Below are 18,802 nucleotides of genomic sequence, written 5' to 3'. Positions count from 1 at the left end.
TGTTCCTCATTAACAAATATTTTGATTAAAACGGTTAGTTCCCCCAAGCTCTTCTAGATGAGTTTCCTAATGCAAACAAATGGCCTTTTATCACTGCATCAGTACTGGGTAGATTTTTTTTGTCTTTTGGTGCTGAACTAAGGGCTTTAAAGAACAAGGATATTGAGAAGGAAAATGAACCATGAGTCCAATTCTTAAATGAAATGACAATCAAAAGTGAGGGTTTTAATACACACTTTCTGAGAAGGAAGAAGGATCTACAGAATCAGGGCCTATAATGCAACCAGGAAATTGCATTTGCTGAAAAGCAACATGGTAGGTAATACCACAATTATTCGTCTACCACGTGCACGTCCCCCACCAATCAGCCTTCCAAAATTAGAATGCATGCTTTTAGTGCGGGAAGCTGGCTTTTCTTCACTGGAACAGAAGCATGTGCTCTAATGACTGCCAACATGGCTCCCAGTTTTCTCTGCTTACTGGCCCAGCAAGCAGGAGGGGAGAGTCAGCATTAAGCTTCTCAGCTGCTAAGTATTAGTAATTGGAAGTAGTTTAGACTAAGCAGCTGCAGGCAATTATTTTGGTTGGAGGGCCGCTTAATGAGTTTTGGTGAGCTGTTAAGGGCCACAAAGGTAACCCCCCCTTCCCCATGTCACCATCTTGGGATTGGAAGTCCTGCCCCTAACCCCTGACCTTTGCCATCAGAAGTCCCTCCGCCTGTCCCTTGAAGTACTCCTTTTGGGAGTGGAGGGTCGCCATCTTGGAACCAGAAAAAACCCAAATCATATACTAAAAGTCAAGCACCTACTATAACATATTTTAATTTTATTTAAAAATATTTTTGTCACAATTTGTGTTTGCATAATATATGTAGAGATGATTGAATAACAACTCAAAAATAAAGTTTTACTTATATATTGTGTGTGTGGTGTGGTTGAGGTGGGGGGGTATGAAGGATGTGGCTGTGTGTGTTGGGGGCATAGGGTATGTTGGAGGTGTATAAGGGGGTTGGTGGGGGCTGGGTGTGAAGGAGGGTAGGGGTGGTGGGGACACCCCTACCCCCCCCATATGTACACCCTGCCCACCTGAGCTGTGCTCCCCCTGCCCCCCCGAGTGTGGGCTCTGTGCTTCCACCCAGCTGCAGCTCCCCCTCCTTCTGCTCCCACCACTTCCCTACCTGTTGCCTGCTGGGTCCTTCTGCACACAAGGGTGAGAACAAGGCACGTGGGGGAGAGGGTACAATTAGTTGCTGAGTGCCTGCAGGGCAAATTAAATTGCCTGGTGGGCTGCATCTGGCCTGTGAGCCATATTTTTCTGCCCCTCCTCTAGCTTGCGTCTAAAGGAGAGCTTGAACTAAGTGAGGGCGGATAAGCTGCAGCATGCGGTCAGCCATGACTGGAAAAGATTAGTTTCTACATTCTGCTTTCCAAAAACAAGGTGCATGTCTTATACGAGACATAGGGAAGAAAACACCCAGCCATCCCTACTCATTGCCCTGCAGTAAGTGGCCTCTGAACCTCACCACCAGGGTGTGGTAGTTCTCCCCATTCAAAGTACTTTCCAAACAAGCATCAAGTTGTGTGCCCAAGGACTTAACTCCCCCACCTCCACAAAGCATGGCATTTTTCAAAGTTGAACCCACAGGACCTGCCTACACAGCTTTTGTACCAAGATAACTAAACCGGTAAATATAATTGGAAGGTGATTATAGCTGGCTTCGGTTAATTTATCTATACAAGCCATTACCAATAAATAGGGACCTACTTAAATCGTGGCAGAAGTTTGCAGTGCTTTTAATCTTGCTCTTTTTACCACGTACCTTCCTGCCCGCCACTGAGTGACTGAGGCAATTAATACCATTGTTTTTGCCTCTCAGACATTTAGGGCACTTGTACAAATGTCACAATGTACACATGAAAAAAAGTTTCCCTTTGTGTGGCTTAACGGCATCACATATTACACATACCTGAGTTTTGTGGGCTTGAAATGATACAGCCATTAGTCAGCTTGCTCCCTGATTGCAGGAGAGGCAGGCAGGCTCTGCAGGAAAAAAAGGGGATTGGGCCTCTCACCACTGTTGCCTTCAGCAGACTTCTGCGGCTGGGTTGACACCGGGGGCCGCCCAGGAATGGGCTGGCTTGCCCCTGGGGTAGTGCAGGAAGGCGCTGGATTTGCTGGTGGCCAAAGAAGATGTCAGGGTGGTGCACAGGGAGCTGGAAACCCGGGCAGGCTCAGGGAAACATTGGATTGGGTGCCTCCAAGCAGGAGCCAGCTAGCAGCCCACCTGGGCTTCCAGCGCCCCATGCATCATCCCTGCTACCTTCTCCAGCCACCAGCACACACAGCCACCCTCCTGCTGTCTTCCTGTGCTGTGCCAGGGGCAAGCCTGCCCATTCCTAGGAAGCCCCAGGTGTCCTGCCAGCCACAGGAGCCTGCTGGAGGCAGTAGTGGCAAGGGGCCCAATCCTTTTTTTTTTTTTTTTTTTCCCCACAGAGCCTGTCCACCTCCCCTGTGGCTGGGGAGGGCAAGCTGAAAGATTAATGGCACAGATTAATGGCCCCCTGGCTGCAGGAGAGGTGGGCAGTCTCCACTGGAAAAAAAAAAAAAGGATCGAGCCCCTTGCTGCTTCTGCCTTCAGCAGGCGCCTGTGGTCAGCAGGACAACAGAATGCAACCAGAAGGACAAAACCCCTCTCGCGTGGACAAGTGCTCTCAGTGGCAGGGGGGTGTGGCAAAAAGAATAAGATTAAAGGTGCTGTTGGGTCGCAAACTTCCACCACAGTTTAGGTAGGTCCCTACCAGTAAGCCAGCAGTTAATAAATACCAGCAGTTCTGAAAGTTTTTCATGTTAATTTAGTTAAATCAATGCAAATTCTGTATATGTTGTATTTAATTTCTTACTATTAAGTGATAACTGTGAACAGCAAAAAAATGCTTGAAAAGTAATCTCTCATTGTACACCAAGCCAAACCAAACCAGCTCTGTTGGAGCCTTCCTCTGGGAATGTTACAGGAGCTAAATGCTTGTTAGGATCATCTCCTACATCTCCAAAACTCTAATTACCACAGGAACAGAAGTGTTACATATGCAACCAGCTTATTTTACAAAAAGAAAAAGATATTTCCAGTAGGCTTTGTGGTTTTTTTAATTGTACACAACAAAATAAATCATACCTTTACGAAGTTTTGAAATAAAAATAATGTTAATAGATAAACTTGTAGCTGAACGGAGAACTTTAAAATATGGATGTGTTGCTCAAGCTTTATTCCACTCTCTTTATTCTTCACTCTTATAACTAGCAATAATGTCTTTATCCCTTTCATAAAAAATATTCAAGAAAAGCTGAAGGCAGCATCACACTGGGGCTATTAGAGGATTCCCTGAGTATTCTGTAAGTCTGAGGAGTATGTATCCACTACCATCTAAAACACCTCCAGAAATACATTTACACCACTTATGTTATCTGTATTGGAAGCTTCCATTGCAGGGCAAGTGGTACATAACAGCTTCTGTCCCTCAAAGTAGGAGTTAGTGAGATCTGTTTTCCAGTCTGCTGGTTAGATTTGATTAGGGCCATGTTCTGCCTTTTTGTACTAACATAAATGCCAAGTTGTTCCAACAGTTACTCATGCTGTTATTCCACTAATGTAAGAGCCAAGTATGTGGCCCTCCATTCCTGTCTTGGTCATTTTAAAGACTGAATAGCAAGGTATTTGTACTTAAATGCTCCTCCAGTTTGTACAAGTTCTGTGACTGCCTGTAAACCTTGTTGCTGTTTCCATAGCTTAAGAAAAATGTATTGGTATATTTGGTGCTTTCATTGTTTTAAAAAGAAAAAACAATCCTAAAGCCCAAATACCACACAAAACACAAGTATCTTTTGAGAATCCTATGAGCCAACCCCCACAAGTTGTGCTTACAGACTTCTGGAGTTTTGGGTTAAGAGCGCTTTCACCACTGTTCCAGCCCTTTCTGCAGAGTTTCAATTAGTGGTGATTGCAAGGGTCCTGAATTGCCACAGTGCAGGGGTGCCAAACTCATCCAGCCATATGGACCTGATGAGGGGCATGGGCTGGTCTGCAGGTCGAAGTGGGTCCACAGACCAACCTGCGTGCAGGGTCAATTTGGCATGGCTGCCATATGAAGTGTGCACCTTGGACTGGGCCTGCATGCTGCTAGCAGAAAATGCCCTGGCTCCAACCCTGCACACTTGCATGCAGCATGCACCAGTCCTGGCCCTATGTACAGTATGGTTGCATCTTACGCAGGGGTTAGGTTCTAGAGTCAGCATGTAAGGCGAAAATCGCGTGTAGTCAAAATTACCCTTGAAAAATCAGCTGGCCTGCACCAAATTCCCGCTCGGCCAGCATGCACAGCTTCCCAGCAGGGCTGCTGGCCCCGTGCACGGCACTGCAGAGGGCAGCTGCAGGCTGAATCCAAACAACTGGCATTCCGGGGCATACGCATATGATGAAATCGTGCAAGTTAAATGCGCGTATGATGCAACTCCACTGTACAACATGCAGGGCACTTGTGTCCTGACTGGCCCTAGATCTAGCAAGCAGGGCCTGTCTGGGGTGGATGCCACATGCAGCACATGCCTCGGACTGGTCTAGCAGGCTGGCTCCAGGCCCTGCACAATATTTATTCCATGCTACATGCAACACAAGAGGTTGGAGCCAATACATGCTGCACTGAGGGCTAGACCCATGGGCAGCACTGAGGGCCAACAATGGGTCTCTGAACACCCTAGCTTCAACATCCCTGCCATAGTACAAGTACACTGGGGCCATTCCATCTCTACCACAAGCAAGTGGGGGAGTAGAACAGAAACTGCTACGCTACCTTCATGCATCCCAAGAGCACTTCCCAAGCACGCTTTCACCTGTCTTGTTCGGGCAGCACAAAGCTGTAAGCAGTGGGGGAAGGTGGTCCAATATAGTCTTTGTTATTCAAAGTCATGCGGTCTGTGCTGATAAAGTGTTTTGCAGTAGCCAAAATATACAGCCACTCATGAAGCCTCTAGCCTGGCTTACCCAATTAAAAAAAATAGAGTAAGACTTAGGCAAAACAGTGCAAAGTATACCCTGAACAAGTTCTTTCATTGCTTTGTGCAATCATTCATTTCACACCAGCTCTACATCACTTCTACATTTTGGTGAAGTTTCTAATGTGTTAAATATACCCAACAATGACATAGTCATTACAATGTCTAAGAGCAAATTTGCCTCAGAGCAAATGAAATCAATGTAACAAATGAAAAAAAGAAATCAGTGCAGAAGCTAATTTTAGAAACACGTTATGCATAAAAAAGGACTTCAAAATCCAGGCTGTCAAAGCTACAGTCTGCAGGCTGGATCCAGGCCATGGAGCCCTAAGATCTGGCCTGGGGTCTCAGACAAACCCTGCGTACTGGCTCTGGAGCCAATCTGTGTTGGGCCCATAGACTGGCCCTATGCACCAGAGCTAATGTGCAGGACCAGTCTGGCACAGACACCTTGTGCCAGACTGGTGAAAGAAGTCTGCCTCCATGAAAAAGCCCTGGGCCAGAATGCATGTTGCATAAGCTACCTGCACTGATCCAGCCCTGTGCACTGGCTCCAGGACATGGGGCTGGTCTGTGGGTCCAATCAGACTGGGCCCATGCCTCTCAGCTGGCCCATAGGGCTAGATGAGTTTGACACCTATGATCTAAATAGTTCAAGTGCTAAAAGGACATAAATACGATTATTCAGTTCAGAAGCCCAAGATTTGCTAATCTCTCTCACCATACATTAAAAGTTTACAAAAACAAATTTATTTCTGAACAAGCCAACCCCCCTGAAGAAACATACTTCCATATGAAGTTCCACATGAATGAAGGAGCCCTTTAGGGCTAGCAGCCCTTTTCCAACATCATGACAATAGGTATGAAGCACTTTTGATATACAAAACCCTATTTCAAAAGTGTTTCTTTTTCTGGGGCATTACTAACCCTAACTGCATATTAAACTTGCATAGTAGGTTGCGCAAATGAATGTTCCAACAGGAAGTTAGCAGGAAGTATGAGGGTGAATATGCCACTACAGATAAAATTTTTCTTCTGTTTGGTGATTGGTTGTTAAGAGAAATTTGATGCTAATTTTCAACCTGACTGCAGTGATCAAAGCTTTTCAGTAGAGCATCAAAATTAACTTCTGAGGAGTTATAAACATCATCTCCCTGCGCCCCATCTGTAATGTAGTACGGGTTACTTGGAATCCCATTCTGATTATTCTGAATAGCACTGCTGGATGATCTCACTTCGTTCAGAACTCCTGGGTCCATAAACGTGTAAGCTGTTGGATCAAATGCATTATATGGAGAATGAAAAGAAGCGCTGCAAGAAGGTACTGCAGATGTATTTGTAAGAGACATCTGATGGATCTGCCGCCTGTGATCAGTTAGATTCAAATCTTGACTAAATGAGGCCTTTTCAAAGTTTATGCTGGAGCATCTTATGTCATCAGTCTCCATGTTAACAATGCTGGGTGCTGTGACATTTATAGGGTGAGCCTGATGGCTGCTACTGCTGGAGACATTCTGCATGTCACGCTGTGGCATGAATGATGTTCCCATACCGTTTGTGCTGATGAAATTGCTGTAGAAGTTTTGCTCCTTCTCGTCTGTCCAGTTGGGAATGTTCTCCTGCAGAACTGAAAGAGAACTGCTGTTTTGTGAGTTAGTAGGCAATGCCTCTGTCCCAAAACTGTTCTGTGGGTGCATATTCATTGGGTTTCCTGACGAAGAGGAGGGGCATTGGGAATGCCAGCATGAGGAAAGAGCATCATCATGCTTAATTGGCCCCATTGCTGGCACATTTCTAGGTTGATGCTGAACAGAGGGATAGTAGGACGGAACTTGACTGCTGCTTCCTGGAACTCGTGATGCTGAGATTAGCGATGAAGTTTGTGAAAATGGGATTGGTTCTATGAAAAGAGAAACACAGTTCTTAAGTAATGCGCAGCAGTCAGAAGCAATAAAATGGTGCAGCTGGGGAAAAGGGTCAAGTCTGCCACTGGTTGGGCACTTTGACTTGATCCAGCAAAGCACTGACACCTAGGATTAACTCTGAGTACCCAAACAAGCCTTCTGACTTCAGTGATGCTGATTATGAATTTGCATTTAATACCTGGCTGTATTAAGCACACCACTCAGCACCTTGTAGGAGGAGCCTTCAATGTCTTGCCCATGGCAAGACTGCTTGGTCAGTCCTCCCTGTAGGACAGGCAGCTGTAGAAGGCAGCCTACAGTAAAAACCTGATGATTTGGAAATTGTATAGTCTAGGGGTGGCCCATCTGCCACATGCACACCACTAGTGGTAAAGCAGCCTCTGTGTGGTACACAGCAGATTAGGGAGGGAGCAAGCAGCACAGGGCAGATACAGCCAGGTGCAGAAGGCAGAGACCAGAAAGCAGAGCAACAGATCAGCAGGGAAGGGGATCAGAGTGGCACTCAGATGGGATGAAGCTCAATTTGTGGCATGCCTGCCAAAAAAAGGCTGGTCACTAGTGGTATAGTCAATACTATCACTCAGGGCTTAGTAAGGATGCAGACTTTTAAACAAACAGAGCAAAAAGAAAGGAGTACCCAAATGAAGTAAAAGAACAAGGTCTGAAACCAGGCAGCTTCAGAGAACACTGGATATGTGTTCAGGAACTACAAAATGACTTAGGAGTCTAAGTCCCCTTAACCTGGAAACAGAGGCTTAAGAATTGCTTCTGAAAAGTGGCACTTCTGGAAATGTGTTCAGTCTTGAGTCTGTCCAAAAACCCCTAGTGCTAATCCAGTCCCTGCTAACCTGGGTACCCTCCCTGGCACCAATCCCCCTTCTCACTGAAAACTGCAGTGGGTGTTGGATTCCTCCCTGTTGATTACTGGAGAGTAGTACAATGGGTGATTCTCCTGCCCAATAGTATTTCCAAACTGTGGAGATCTGCCCCTGAATTTACAGGTTACCCATCACAGTCTTCTTGCATTTGGTCCTCTCATGTCCCACAGTTCCTGAAGAACATCCCTCCCTTGTAACTAAGTCCCATCCTTTCTGCTCTTTGTGTTGCCATGAAAGATCACCAGGGTCCTCTACTGCTAGACTCCAGGGGGTCTACGCTATCAGAGGTATGTGCTTATGTTGAGAAGAAGTGGAACTCTCAAAATTTCCCCAGCCTTTTTTGGGATAGATCCATGCAGGGCTCCAGCTACCCAGTTCCCTCATATCTTTTCTGCTAAGAATGAAGGTCATGTAAAGGATTTTTGATGTTTGTTCATATCTACCTGTGGTAACTACGCATTCAAGTGTCAGCCCACCAGTGCCTCTAGCCACTGAAGCTTAGCCTTCCAGGGTCTGTAAGAGCTCATGACCCCCCCGCCCCCGCCAATCTCTCCCGTGGAAAAGGGATGTTGCAAATGAGAGAAGAAGCTGTCACTGGACTTGCGCACCTACCTTCCTTAATTATCCTCCCATCACCAGCAATAACTCGGAAAGGAGTTGTTTTGGGCCTCTCAGACACATTTGAACCTATAAAGGAAACAGTTCTTAATCATGGCATTTAAAAACAGGACCATTCTTTTAAAAAAGAAACAAATCACAAAATAGAGGCAGTACAATTTCACAGGTTCACTCAAACTAGCAAGAGACAAATGTTTTTCTTACCACAGTCCTGCATGAGCTTCTGCAGAGCCAATGTTGATCTTTGCCTTTTCGCTTTATTACCGTAAGGATCTACATGGGGAAGGAGAAAAAACAGTGTTAATTAAGATGCTCCCCAATGTATTTTGTGAAAGAGGCTCCAAGAACTTATGCCTGGTCTCTGCTTGTACTGGAAAGTACCTTCCTTATGTAAATCTCAGACAGATACGGCATCTAAAGTGATATAAAAATCACAGTCCACTATCCTTAGTATTTTTAGAAAGGAAGCTATTCCCATTACTATTAGTGGGAAAAAATATTACTTGCAAAATATGATTTTTACTGATTAAAGGTATTATATAAAAATATAAAACTGACAAACTACTCTGAGAATTTTGCTACCAGGAATTCTACCTTTCTCATCTGGTAGATATCTAAAGTCCATAGGTTCACTGACTTCCTGGTCAGAAGGTCTTCTCAGCTGCATCTTTACTGTAACTGGTTCAGTGATGTCCTGGTAAAATGATGGTGTCCTGAATACGATAGCAACTTGGCGATGTACATCAGCTTGCGAGAAGGTACCTTTGGCTTCCCACTCGTTCAAGACAAACCTAACTTCTATGTCATCTAGTCCATTGGAAAGAGAAGGTATCTGTTAGTACACAGAGAAATGCTAAAGCCTACAGACAACTTGGGGGGTCAAAGGCATATAAATCCATACTTGGGGGAAACAAAGTCATATAAATCCATTCTTGGGCTCTTACAGAAGCATCCCAATTACAGAGGGGCTGAGCACCTATAAATTCAATAGGAGTTGAGGGTGTCCAGCAGTTCTGAAAGTCAGGCCACTTACTTAGGACTCTTGATACTGACTTAGGCCCCCCAAGTCTGAAAACATTAGGATCTACACTAGCAAAAATAGGAAACGTTCTGGAAAGAAGGAGAGAGCACAACTATGCTTACCTTTTTGAACCTTGTCACATAATAGAAATATTTCATCTCCCCCTTTTACGCTTCCACAGTTCTTATTCACACGACAAATTCTCAGCTCTGCAGTGTTGGGAGCTCCTAGAAGCAAATGGGAAAGTGACAGTAGGTACTTAAAGTAACCTGTGCTAAAAATAGACAAAGAGCTGCACAAAAGTGCTTTGAGATGACTGATGGGCTGGCATAACATCAGCTAAGCATATAAACTACTAAATGAAGTATGCGACAGCAGGGCTAAGTCCAATGCACATATTTTGGCAATGAAGTCTCAGCTGAAGAGGGTGATCCCTCCTATGTCCTCCACTATTCAATACTGGTTAAAGCACTTATGGTGCTTTAAAGCAAAAGCATAGAGGTGAAATCATGGTTCTTACAGAACTGGAATAAAGGTCTGCATTTGCCTGGCTTAACAGCCAGAGACAATGTGTGGGGTTGGCTCTTCAAATTCCCCAGTATAAAATCTGCTTCCTAATCACTTTTATTATGACCCAATGGTGGAATCAGCAAGCTGGTGATGAAGGCAAGGAAGATCAAGACCTCATTCAGCCTTTTCCTCTTTCACAGGCACAAGATACCAATCCTGCTTTTCTTTGTCACTCAGGTTGTATACGTGGTCCCAAACCAGCTTGCTCACATGGCTACGGCAAATATTTCATCACTGCTACCAGCTGTGACTCAACATAACAGCAAGCCTGACCCACAGAAGCTCACATGTAAGGGGTTTGTTTCATGACTTTTACGAGTTGCACCCATGCTGCTTTGCAAAGGGCTGGGTTAGCAATTCAAGAAAGTTACACCCTCTTGCATCCCAGTGCTTCAGGGAATCATCATATTTAGTAACATAATTGGCATAAAAACTCATAAGCTGGTGCCTAAATAGGACAAGGAATGGGCACCTAGCTCAGTGACGCTCTGATCTCCACTGGAATGTCCCAGCACTACCACAATGTACTATTTTTTAGTAAAAAATGGTATAAAGCTTATTTTAAACATGAAGTCCAGCCTGCTAGAAGTGTTCAAAAATAGGAAAGTTAAGGTTCTAAGTCTGTACGTAGGTATGTAAAACATTGCTGAGTGTCCAACAGCTCCACTGAGGTCAATGGGAATTGCTGGGGAATGAGGACTTAGGAGGCCTGGCTACCTAGGCCCTAGCTCAGCAAAGCACTTCAGCATATAAACAGTCTCAGGAAAGTAATCTGAATGTGTTTAAATTTATGTGTACATCGATTGACAGTGTTTTGCAGAACAAGAGCTATGTTTTGGTGCTTTAAATAGATTTAAGAACCTCAAGTCTTGGTAAAATTATACAATAGCAACTGATTTTACTTGAGGTGTCAGATTCTGCCCAAAAATGCATCCAGGGCAACTTTCGCCAAATTCAGAATTTGGCTAAAAACGTGCTGACATGACAGGTCACTGACAGGCTTCAAGAACCCACCTAGATACTGGATCCAGAACTGCCCTTTGCAAAATTATCTTCCAAAGAGTGAGGCTGTCCAATTCAAAATTAAACCAATTCAACTACAATAAGCAACTAATGAGCCTCAGCTGATGTGGCCAAACTGGATCCCTACAATTTTTAGAGATTTTGCTACCTAGTGTTATTTTTTTTATCTCGCCTCATTTAGAATTCTAATATAACCAACATTATTTTCCAAAAAAAAAAAAAAGGAATAAGTGCAGGTTGGATATTTTCTTACATTACTGTTCTTCATAGAAAATATAAAAGCATGTGCATCCAAGAGGTAACCTCAGCAAAGAGTGATTAAATAAGAGATTATATCCGCAGGAAAAAAAGTTTAAAAAAGTGTATTAAAAGTTGCAAATGATCAGAAGTTAAAAGATACCAGAAGTAAGGCTACCTGCAGAACATTAATTTGCCCCCCTTGTATGCTAGCAGTATGATCTAGCAATTACATGACTCCTGCTTCATCCAGGGCACAAGTTGGACAGGGCTCATAAAAAGAACAGCTAAATCAACATTTTGTTTTTTCACCATGATTCAATGTACAATCACATGCCTTATTTACTGCATATTCTTCAAACTCTGCTCTGAAGAAAAAAATATTCATTTTCTCATGGGAAGGGTTTTTGCAGGTGTTACCTTTTATCGGATCAACTGCAGGGTTAGGATAGACTCAAACAAGCTTTTAGCTATTACAGTACCCTTTCTCAGTTTAAGTGGTGAATTGAATATAATAATTGGATATTGAATTATTTAGTATACACATCTTTAAGGAACTGGTCCCTAGTGCTTTACAACATCCTCACAACACCACACCATCACCTCCATTTTATGAAAGGGTAGGTGAGGTGCAAAGCTTAAAGCCAAAATGATCAAATGTGCCCTTCGTTTTTAGGTGTCCTATCTGAGTTGATTCATATCTGAATTTGCTTGGGACTTTGCAGTACACGACAGCCTACACGTTCACAGGACTGCACCCAGTAACCTCAGTGCTGGGCACTTCTGCAGGCCAGACCCACAGGTAGCTCAGGTTGGGTATTCTGGACATGAGGATCATGTAGTGGCCACATGTGCAATTTCTGGTTTGAGTAATTTGACTAACAACACATGGGAACTATATAGCAGATGCAAGGATAGCATCCAGCTCAGCTGCCTACCCTTGAAACTCTTTGCAGTCTCCTGCTTCATTCCCTACACTAAGCAAGAGCTGTGTGAAGGCTAAACCTTCACTTTGGCTAAAACTTGTAGAGCTCCAGCAAGCAGGTGAGTGCGGTTGAAGAGTGGACTCTGCTGCTCCTGTATGCAAGGAGCCAACCCCTGGCAGCCATTTCAGATCCCTATGACTCCATTGCAACATAAAAATAAGCTTCCTTGTTTAAAAATTCCTCTCCCCCTGCAAATTGGAAGGCTAATTTTTGGGGAGACGGGTGCATGTGGTATGAGACTAATTAGGTATATGGGAATTAGACATTACAAAAAAGTAAACATATTATTAGCTTGAAAGCACATGGGCTGAAATACATAATGGTGTACAGAGAGTTATGAAGTTTCTGAAAGCTTTTTAAAATTACTTTTTTGGTACAGGTCTGCAAAAACTTTAAATGTATGTAAGGTCTTCCAAACTCAATGGCAATACGATTAATCTTTTCTAACTCATACAAGGCTATAGAGTAAGAGAAGTGTTATTACTAGAGATATTCAATTTAATAATTGTGTCCTTATTTTGTTCTCTTTACAATTTCATTTTAGGAGAGACTGAACATATATAACTACATAATTATCTTTTATGTAAGGTCATACCTTGACCTTTCCTAATTCTGCACACAGAACTAAATTTTAAAAGGTCAATTTTTTTTTTTGAGGAACTCAGCTCTGAAACTTTTCTCTCTGACATAGAAGGATTGCAGTACTGACTTGTGGTTGAAGTTATGCATTGTGTTTTATTTACACTGCCGCTAAGCTACAGAGGATTTCAGACACCTACAGTACACCAAAGTCACCCACGCACTCCCATGCTAAAAACCAAAGAAAGCTGAGCTCCCCCCAAACACGTAGCTAGCTGTCATTTCTGCAGCACAGCAAAGACTGACGTCAATTAAAGCATACTTGAAATCATGATCTGGCATATTTCTAAATGGCAGCTGAGGCATATTGATGCAAGCTGTAATTATCTCCCCTCTATCAGAGCTGGTGCTCTGCAAGCATAAAGTTTTAAACATAAGACTAAGAGATTTATGCTGTGTTTTAAAAATCAGGTAAAGATAATACACCAATCCAACCCAAATAATTTTGTTACACCAACATATGGCACAATTCTGTTTACAGCTGCACCAAGGAAATTGGAGGGGGTTTTGAGGGTTTTTTTTTATAATTAATGGTTTTTGCTAGAATAATAAATCTCTTGCCCAGAAAAATCTAACAGATCTTATCTGAAAGATGACAAAAATTACTGTACAATTCTTCAATAAATATCTGCATAGATGGGAGAGAAAAACTGACATTTAATTTTTTACACTAATTTTCCAAAGGTTCACTTACAGTCAAGTAAAGTAACCCTATAGTCCTAAGAGAAAAAATGTAACCCTCCACAAAACAGGTATTAACCCTCTGAAAAATGAATATGGAGCAGATTTCTCCTGATCAGAGCCTGCATACTACTTAGGGGTAGTTCCTCAGCTAGTATAGACCAACAGAGCCACAATGAAGTCAGCAAAGTTATGCTGACTCAACTTACCTCAAGATTTATATCAAGGTCCTCACAATAAGGCTTGACTGGGGTACAAATGATGCAGAGTCTTTGAGCTGGCTCCCCACCTGGGTGAATTTCACTCACTAAGCCCGATCCGAAGACTGCTGAAGTCAATTCCCCACTGATCTGAACAGGCTTTGGGCTGGTCCTTGGAACACAGACCCACTTTTATGGCAGCTAAATACAGGCTGGGGCCTTGTGGCAATGATCCATTTCATTACACAATATACTGGACAGGCCGTGGTAACTACAGCAGTGTGAGTAGGTATGGCCAAAATAGATGCAGTGTTCTTGCTACCAAGTATCTCCTACAGCTCATGTCTTTGTGACTGTTTATGAGAGTGTTCTTGATCTCAATACCCTGTGACAGGCACGGACTGCAACCTGTACAATCTATACTCTAGCTTTTGGCTGCAAGCACTTAAATCTGGGGCCAGAACTAGTCCTGGGTTTTCATTAGAAAAAGCAAGAGCCAGTGGGCTGAGAGGCAAACAGCTAGACAAGTAGCCTGGCACCTATCATTTCCAATACAAGTGGAGAGGTAGCATTCAAAAGCACAATTGTCCAAGTCAGATACTCACTGTTGTCATAAATAGGGTTGGAGATCACAGGAGGAAGTACAAACGTGCAGTTGCCCTGATCATCAAGGAGGAAAGCCTGAAAGCAGAGTCTCACCACGTTGAGGTCATACTCATCGACATTGAGCAGCTGCTCTTCAGGCACTGCAAGATGGAGAGAGATGACAGATAGAGGGTTATTGCCCAGAAGCAGCAGTGACAGCTAAAAAAAAAAAGAGTGCACCTTGACTGGTAGCAACGAGGACACTGCCAAGTGGTGGGGCAGGGGAAACCATGCGTGCCCATCCCCAAACCAGGCCCTACATGCCAGGAGCTACATGTGTAAAAAACTCTAGCACATGCAAATGGAGCAGTAACAATCTTTAACTCTTCCTCCTCTGGTAACAAAGCCCAGTGCAGAAAGACAAATGAGCCCTTTGCTCAAACTGCCTCCTGGATGGAACATGACGGGCCAAGCAAAGGGATGCACCCACTGCGTGCATCCAACACACACACTTGGGAAACAAGTAGCATCAGGAAGTGTCTGTTTATACATTTCTTTTTCCCAGTGTATGCTACAGGGGCATAGCAGCACAGTTCTGTCGAGGCAGCTGCCACACATGGGGCAACGTTGGCTGCTGTCATGTCAATCATGGCTGCAGCTGTCTTTGTGGTCCCCACCCCCCGCTGCAAAATTGATGCCTGGGGCTGCTAACTGTTCACTCTAGCAATTAAAGGACTGTTAATAGGCTCACTTAAGACATCTGGAGTAACTACATAAATCAAATGTTTGCAGCATCAGCAGATCATAACAATCCCTCCAGTTTCTCCTCCTATAAATGTCATAACCACCTTAGAACCAAGGATATCAAGAAAAATAGTGTAAGGTATGCCTCAGCTAAAATATATCATAGTGATAAAGGTCAAAGTATCACAATTTAAACACTTTCTGTTACAGGATTTTCTCCACACCCACCCCATGTAGGATGTGACAATGCCCACTCTCTAGTCATTTTTTTCATTTTATAGTAGAGTGAAATAATAAATGCAACAAATTCAGAAGGATTTATTCTACATTTTGTATGTCCTATTATGATGCAATTCTCTTACTCTTTCTAGATCTGTCTTGTAAAAGTACATCCAATTACTTTTTTGATTTTGACAACTGTAACCTAGCATACAAAAAGGGTCATTTATACATAAAGTTCACCAGGATTTGAGGATTAAAACCATCCCTAACAGTTTTTAAATTTAAATTTTAAAGGTACCAATCTGGTACCTTTTCATGGGCTGATCTTCTAAGAACAGTTTTGTCACTATAAATACTGTAGGCTGGAGTCCACATATATTTTCAGATTGTTTAAAGCAGGGGCTCAACCTGCAGCACCATGTCATTCAGCCCACAAAGCTTCCCATGGATCCAAAAATGTGGTGATGGGGGAGTGATGGCATTGCTCCCTCACCACCAAATCTCCAGATCCATGGGGAGCCCAGCCTCTGCAAACTGTATCCATTGTCTGATGATCCCAGTCTGCAGGGCCAGGAGTTGCCCGGCCCAGCACAAGGGAGTTGGAAGGGGGCGGTGCCAACCCTCTTGGATGCAATCCTGGTGCAAAGATGTGGGAAGGAGACATGCCAGCCCCCCAGGGCCAATGGGCAGGGCAGGGACGGGGTGGTGTTGGGCCCCACGGTCTGATACAGCCCACAGACTAACTCCATGCCACCCATCTGGCCTGTGGGACCAAAAGGTTGAGCACCACTGGTTTACAACATTGCTAATAATATGGCCAGGATTCTAGGAGAAGCATGAAAGGGAGGCAGCTTGTCCCTGTTGAAGAGACAGGGCTGGCAATGCCTAACTGGAAGCAGTCCTCCAGGCAGATCTAAATTCCACCCTGGCTTTAAGGCCTTATTGGCATGGTACAAATGTAGAATCTCTGAGGTATGCGTATAACATTTAAATAATCTTCTTCCTTCATCTCTGCACGAAGTGCCCAGGCTCAACTCCAGAATATCCATCTGTGGCTGGTGTACCAGTCATACACAACTGACAAAGTCAGCAGGTCTGGATCTAGGGTTGCCCAACATTTTCATTATTGCTAGCTAGTGTATACGGTCCCAGAATCAATGATGAAGTGGGTCCTTTCCATGGTAAAAACACTTAGCTGGTCTAATAAAAAATATCACATTTACCCAAAGAATTTTTTCTTGCCTGAATTGGGCTAGTGTACTTTGAAAACTTGGATGTCTACCTGGTTGAATTCCTGCCAAATGCTGCTTTCCTGGGAAGGAGTGGAAAGAAGACATGGTCCCATAAGTGGCAGAGCTCAGGGATCAGGATGGAAAGGAAATACCAAGGGTTCTACAATGAAAGCTTGCTCCTCTATCCATGTTCTGACCTGGCCCTTGGAGAAGACCATACAGCGTTTGGGGGCATTTCCATTCCTTTCTATTCCATAAGTCTGCTGGTGAAATAAGTCTGAGAATCAACCCTGGATTCAGGTGCAAGGCATCTGGATCTGGTTTCAGCATGAACCATTTTCAAAGCTTGGATTTTTGATTGTGGAGCAGGTATTTGTCACAAACTAAGCCCTTAGCCTGGCACTGGCTGTAGAGGTGTGGCACTTTGCTTTGCCACAAGCAGTTGCAGGATCAGAACATAAAGGGCTTCTTAATTATAAAAATGTATGAGATTGTGAAAAAAATTAAGTTATTGCTAGGCTTCAAATAATATCTTCTTAAGATCCAAATTATCTTTCACACTTGTACTGTTTCTTAAATCAATCTGCTTTACCAAGATTTCATTACCGCATGGTACAGAAAAAATATACTTGGCTAAAAATCATCAAATACAAAACCCACTTGGGAAATTATTTTTGCTGCACCAGACTTCACTGGTATTATTTGTCATGTTCTTAATAATGGTTTAACATATTTAAAAAATCTGCAGTTTGAAAGAGGAAGTGCTCACTCAAGACTGATTCCTCTTGGGTTATTTTAAAATTTCACTTCTTACTATATGAGCAGAACACAATTGAACCATGATGCTTTTTTTGTTGTTGCTGTAACTCCATCTTGTGATGACACATTTAAAAAAAAAAGTCTGAAGGCCAAATTTCATTCTTATAAAAAAGAAACACACAGTTTTCATTAATGTAAGTAAGTACAGCATTTGTGCTTCAAAGATAATCACATAAGTAAAATAAATCTATTTTCTGAACTAACTGGTAATGAAGAGTCTGATATTGCCTCAATATTGAAAGAGCTGAGCTAACATATTAAAATGCTACCAAAGGTTTGGGAGCAGAACATGGAAGAAAGGATAAGTGAACACATGATCTCCACTGAAGTCAATGGAGCCGACATGCACTCCCACTGAAGTCAGTGAAGCTACACGCATGAACTGCTAACCAAGAAGAATACAGATTGCAACATGGGGCTTGATGTGCACAAATCCAGTAAGATAAGATTATGCACAATGAGATATTAATAAAAGGAAGAAGTGCCATGTTCTTGGCTGCAGTTCAACTTCCTCCTCTTGTCTTGCTCACTATTTATAAATGGTATCACACCTTCCTGTCATCACAGGAATTTAACCAAAACAGTTTTAAAACTAGACCTGAATGAACATTACAAATTTCCTGCGACTATTCAGTCCAATAAAAACTTGCTCTCATGTTGGCTGGGTTCACACCCCTCTGGAGTTCACTTTATGTGAATAGTCCAGCAAATAGGCTGTGAAGGCTGTGAAAGTACACACTGAAGAGTATGTCCACAACCATGTAAATAGAAAAGTAAAATTGAAATTACAAAATGCAGTTATTTGCCTCAAAAACCTAATCTGAAGAGTCACTCCTGTAATCAAGTATCATATGACCTGTAAATACACAATCAAAACCAACCAACACTGTTCAGATTTCAAGGACTCGGATGGATCTTTTTCAAATATTCTCCAAGGAAGAAATAATTAAGCTTTAATTTCAAATAATGAATACATTTGCGAAAAAATAGGTACTACCAATTAAAAAATGAGTGACTCTTCCACAAAAAAAGCTTGAGATGTTAAGAAAATCTGCACTGTAGCAATGTTTACCCCTGAGGGGAAAGAATCTGCAACCTTTTTTGCCAACCATAAATGTAAAGCAGAAGTTCTAGCTACTACTTTTTTTTTTTTACTTGGCTGTCTAAAAAAAAAAAAGCATGACACATGGAATATGACCTTGCTGTATCCGTATTAAAGACATTTTGCCTGTGCAATATCCCTACACTGGTATAGCACTCCTAACCTAGATGTAAGCCAAAAGAATCTGGCTGGGGATTTAACCCTTGACTCTATTTCAAGAGTCCCTAAGGTGATCTTTGGTAAATCAGTTCAGTGTGGCTAGGATTTTCTCTAT

The 18,802-nt window shown here is 43.0% G+C and overlaps 1 protein-coding gene across 3 annotated transcripts in view; it reads right to left on the bottom strand.

The window, feature by feature from the left end:
• Positions 1-773: 773 nt before the first annotated feature.
• REL (REL proto-oncogene, NF-kB subunit) overlaps positions 774-18,802 on the bottom strand; it is an 86,359-nt gene continuing 68,330 nt past the window's right edge. For 2 of the 3 annotated variants that reach the window (XM_090050076.1, XM_090050084.1), the window contains exons 6-11: positions 14,430-14,570; positions 9,611-9,715; positions 9,062-9,274; positions 8,672-8,740; positions 8,462-8,536; positions 774-6,946 (exon numbers count right to left, since the gene is read on the bottom strand). In XM_090050076.1, coding sequence (XP_089906202.1) covers positions 6,117-6,946; positions 8,462-8,536; positions 8,672-8,740; positions 9,062-9,274; positions 9,611-9,715; positions 14,430-14,570 — 1,433 coding nt within the window. In that variant the 3' untranslated portion in view covers positions 774-6,116. The remainder of the gene's footprint in view (positions 6,947-8,461; positions 8,537-8,671; positions 8,741-9,061; positions 9,275-9,610; positions 9,716-14,429; positions 14,571-18,802) is intronic. The other variant, XM_090050067.1, reaches the window with a different exon arrangement.

Source organism: Crocodylus siamensis, chromosome 1 (assembly GCF_052110815.1).
Source record: "Crocodylus siamensis isolate JL-2025a chromosome 1, ASM5211081v1, whole genome shotgun sequence".
In the NCBI taxonomy this organism is placed as follows: Eukaryota; Metazoa; Chordata; order Crocodylia; family Crocodylidae; genus Crocodylus; species Crocodylus siamensis.
Note: the sequence above shows the minus strand (reverse complement) of the source record. Positions and strands in the feature narration are given on the sequence as shown.